The following is a 4,082-nucleotide window of genomic DNA, read 5'->3' as shown; positions in this document are numbered from 1 at the left end:
TTTGGATCTCCTTATGTTCCTTTATGCCTGTAAGGCATTAGTTAACAAACTCCTAAAGAACTGGGGGGGCGGGGTTTGAGCTAAGTTTTTCCAATATGGTGGTCAAGAAAGATTGCAGAAATATATACAAAATGGTCAAAACATCAAAAAGAGCATCACATGGTAGATATTGGTATTGGCACAAGAACATACATTAAAAAGGTCAGCACAAAAGAAGTGGTTAGCAAGTACAAAGAATTCTTATTTCATTTAATCATACTATGTGTGCAATTTTGCTTGCCGTGGCTTATATCAATATTAGGTTCTTTTCCCTTCATATTCAATCAAATTTCTTACAAGAAAAGTCACGAATTGAATGATTACCATAATGTATTTGTTGTGGGATTAAGACTACTATATGTTTCATAGTTCAACATAGGGACAAGATCAGCAATCTTTCACACCAGATCAAATAATTATCTTTTGAGCACCAGAAATGAGAAGCTTCATCAAAAACCATTTCTAATAGTATAGACCTTGGTCATTAAAAAAAAAAAAAAAGAAAGGGAAAGATAGATTTTTACACACAGCAAGGTCAAGCCTAGATGCAAATATAAAGTATTGTACACAACAAAACAATTGAAGGAAAGATATTATACCAAGAGGTGGTGGTCGTTCTGTTACATTTGTAAACCTTGGCGAAACTATGTTTTTGTCCGATGCAACCACCCCCTGAAAGCGACCGAGATTTTGTCCATCCAAACCCACCAAAGACCATAAATTCTCATCCACTAACCACTCCAACCTTCCAACATCCACCCCAAATTTACTATCCACTCCTGCAGAATAGTGAAACAAAAATTAAGCAATTTGTAGGTTCACATTTAATATTGAATGATAGACGTTCCAAAAGAGAAGTAGTAGGGCTAATGCATACCAGGCTCGTGGCATAATGCTTTGCATATGGCATTCATGCCTGGCACACCCACATATTTCTTGGTTAATCCTTCCTAAACAATATTGGTGTTAATCAGAGAAATAGTTGAATACGTCAACTTGAATATCCATAAAAGGGAGGAATTAAATACGATGTCTCTTGAAAGTAGTATCAAATATTCTTCAACAAATTTCAATTTAAATCAGCCAAAAAAAAATCACTTTCATCTTTATTCTATTTTCGTTTTCTGAGAAGAAGAGGAAACCATGGAGCACAAATACCCACAAAGCCATACTAGTAGAATTAGTGCCCAAAACAAACTGAAACAAAATTGGTACCATTCAATCAATTACACACATTTTAGGGGAGGCGCCAAAGGGGAGGCAATTAGTTTTGAAGGGTGAAAAACATAGAACAACTCAACTGAACATTGAAAACATACAAGGAATAGGAGTAAACCTGTTGTATGTCAACAAATTTGTTGGAGATACAATCAAAAGACCCAAAATTCTCTTTCCACTCAGCAACAAGGCCTCTTGATTCCCACTCACGAACCAGACCCAACACCTCAGCATTGCTGACACTGAAATAGGGAGCACCGTGGTCGAACACCAGCTCCTTCCCATCTTCAGCAACTTCTCTGTTTCCAAATTTTCAAAGCATTGCAAAATCAAAATGACCCTTTTATATTGAGAAAGTAGAAGAAAAGAAAGAGAAAGAACCTTCGCTGAGACATGCGGCCACCAGGACCTCTAGCGGACTCGAAAATGGTGACGGACACCCCATTCCTGGCGAGACTTGACTCGCACACTGCTCCTGAAACTGCCCACCATTTATGTCATTGTTATTTATTTATTTATAATTCGAATTTCTCTGAAAAGTGATATGTCATATATATAAATATAAATTAAATATAAGAGTTGGTTTGAACGCTCACTTCCACTACCGACGACGGCTACCTGACTGACGACGCTTTTCATGGTGATTCGTTCCCTTCCCTTTTTCAAGTCAAATGAATATCGAAGAAAATAAAAATACGGAAGCCGTTCACAACAGTGGCTGGCAACTAGTCAAATAGTCAGTGATCTAGCTTGTACGCTGTTAAACAAAATGAAAGGACCAAACTCAAAGTAGCAAACCACATCATCGATTTAGGCTGTGTTTTCACCCCTTTGACACCGTGAGATGCACTCTGCGTACCAATTTGGACCACGCCCATTGATAACAAGTCCATCAGGGAAGGCAAGCACTTTACATGGGATTTTCTTCTACTTGTTGCTAGGGGAGAATGATAGCCTAAAAGTTGATCACGAACTTTGGCCTAATTTACAAATTAGGCCATGTGGTTTAAAAAATAATTTATAGCTTCTTAGGGTAGGCCAAAATAACATTTTACTCTCTGAACTCATTTTCTGTTAAATGACTTAATATAAACAGTTTCATTGTCACCTCACACCCAACAAAAATAAGACACGTGTTCTTTTTATTTATGCTTTTAAAAAAATGACAAATAAGATTTTTCACGTCATTTTGAGGCTTCAGCATACACTTCACTTCAAATTAAATAAACATAATCCTTCTATATCCCCATGTGTTGACATCATCTTCATCTTCCCCACTGATTCACTGTCCACGCCGTTATCTTTATGTCTGATTCTAAGAGTTGAAAATTCAAAAAAAAAACAAAAACAAAAACAAAAAATAGATTGCCACCCATCACCCAATTTTTTCCTCATTTATTTATTTATTTATTTTTCCTTTATTAAGACACTCTTTTGTAGTATCCACCATTCGTACTTTGTGCCTGATGTTACTGCAAAATGAAGATATTACTCCAAAATGATATCTAAAACGCAATTGTGCTTGCCATAGAACAATAAAAATAAAAAATAAATAAAAAAGATAGAGAGAGAGATGGATAGATTGTTTCCAATGCCCAGAAACAATTTTTGAAGATGCTTCAATGCCCAAAAGCAAATATGAATTTCCATAGAATGACTGCCCAAAAACACACTTCAAAGATACCCAAAATCTTAAAAGCGGAAGTAAAAAAGCTCCAAAGCAAGCTGGCTTAGTTACTGTCATGACGTTTCCAGCGATTTCAGTCGTGCTATGAAACCCAACAACTCACGTGGGGATGGACGCAACAATCGGTGGGGAAGAGGAAGACAATGATGTGGACAGTGAATAAGTGGGGAAGATGAAGACAGCGGTAGCACAGAGGATATAAAGGGATTATATTTATTTAATTTGATGTGTAGTGTGTGCTGGAGCCTCAAAATGACGTGGAAAAGCTTATTTGTCATTTTTTAAAAGTATAAATAAAAAAAGAACATTTGTCTTATTTTTATTGGGTGTGAGGTGGCAATGAAACGGTTTATGTTAAGTCATTTAACAGAAAATGAGTTCAGGGAGTAAAATGTTATTTTGGCCTACCCTATGGACCTATAAATTATTTTTTAAACCACAGAGAGTGATTTGTAAATTAGGCCACCTTAATTCACATATGTTAATCTCTAAGTTTTGTTATTATTTGATGTTTTGTGTTTTCTAGCATTTGTATGGTTTTTGAAGTAAGGAAAGCATTTCTGGAAAGTTCCAAGCTTAAAGGACAATTTGGAAGAAAAGCTGCAAGCAATGAGATCGAGCACAAGTACTCAGGCTTGAGCGCATCAGCACTCGATCACACAAGCAACCAAGCTCGAGCGCTCAAGAGCAAGGATCGAGTGCAACCATGTGCTCGAGCACATCAATCTGGGATCGAGCGCACTCGAGCGCCCAGCATGCAGCTAGACTACTTTTTCACTTCAAATTGGGTTTTCAGTCTCCTTTCTGGATAAGGAGACTGACCCCTGGTTCTCCTAGGATTTCTAGGGCTTCTAGGTTTCTCCTAATCCTATAAATAGGCCTCTACATATTGAGAAAGATAGACAATCTTGGAAAGGAGAATTGGAGGCTCAGTCAAGAAGTGTTTGTTGGTTTCTTCTTTTCCCTTTTATTTTTATGATGATTAGCATCCAAAGTATGTGTAACTAATATTTTAGTTAGGACTCAATTGAAGCCCTTGTCATATATTTTTAGAATTTCAATATTGGTGCCTTTGTTGCAATTATATTGGAGTGCTTAACTTGATTATTTCCTGTTTAATCCCTCATATGAATGTGCT

The 4,082-nt window shown here is 36.8% G+C and overlaps 1 protein-coding gene across 1 annotated transcript in view; it reads right to left on the bottom strand.

Moving 5' to 3' along the window:
• The window catches only part of LOC132174236 (uncharacterized), a 19,918-nt gene extending 18,013 nt beyond the window's left edge, over positions 1 to 1,905 (bottom strand). The window contains 5 exon segments of the mRNA XM_059585927.1: positions 639 to 818; positions 917 to 989; positions 1,376 to 1,556; positions 1,639 to 1,738; positions 1,854 to 1,905. Coding sequence (XP_059441910.1) covers positions 639 to 818; positions 917 to 989; positions 1,376 to 1,556; positions 1,639 to 1,738; positions 1,854 to 1,896 — 577 coding nt within the window. The 5' untranslated portion in view covers positions 1,897 to 1,905.
• Between the last annotated feature and the right edge of the window lie 2,177 nt (positions 1,906 to 4,082).

Source organism: Corylus avellana, chromosome ca3 (assembly GCF_901000735.1).
Source record: "Corylus avellana chromosome ca3, CavTom2PMs-1.0".
Taxonomy (NCBI): Eukaryota; Viridiplantae; Streptophyta; class Magnoliopsida; order Fagales; family Betulaceae; genus Corylus; species Corylus avellana.
Note: the sequence above shows the minus strand (reverse complement) of the source record. Positions and strands in the feature narration are given on the sequence as shown.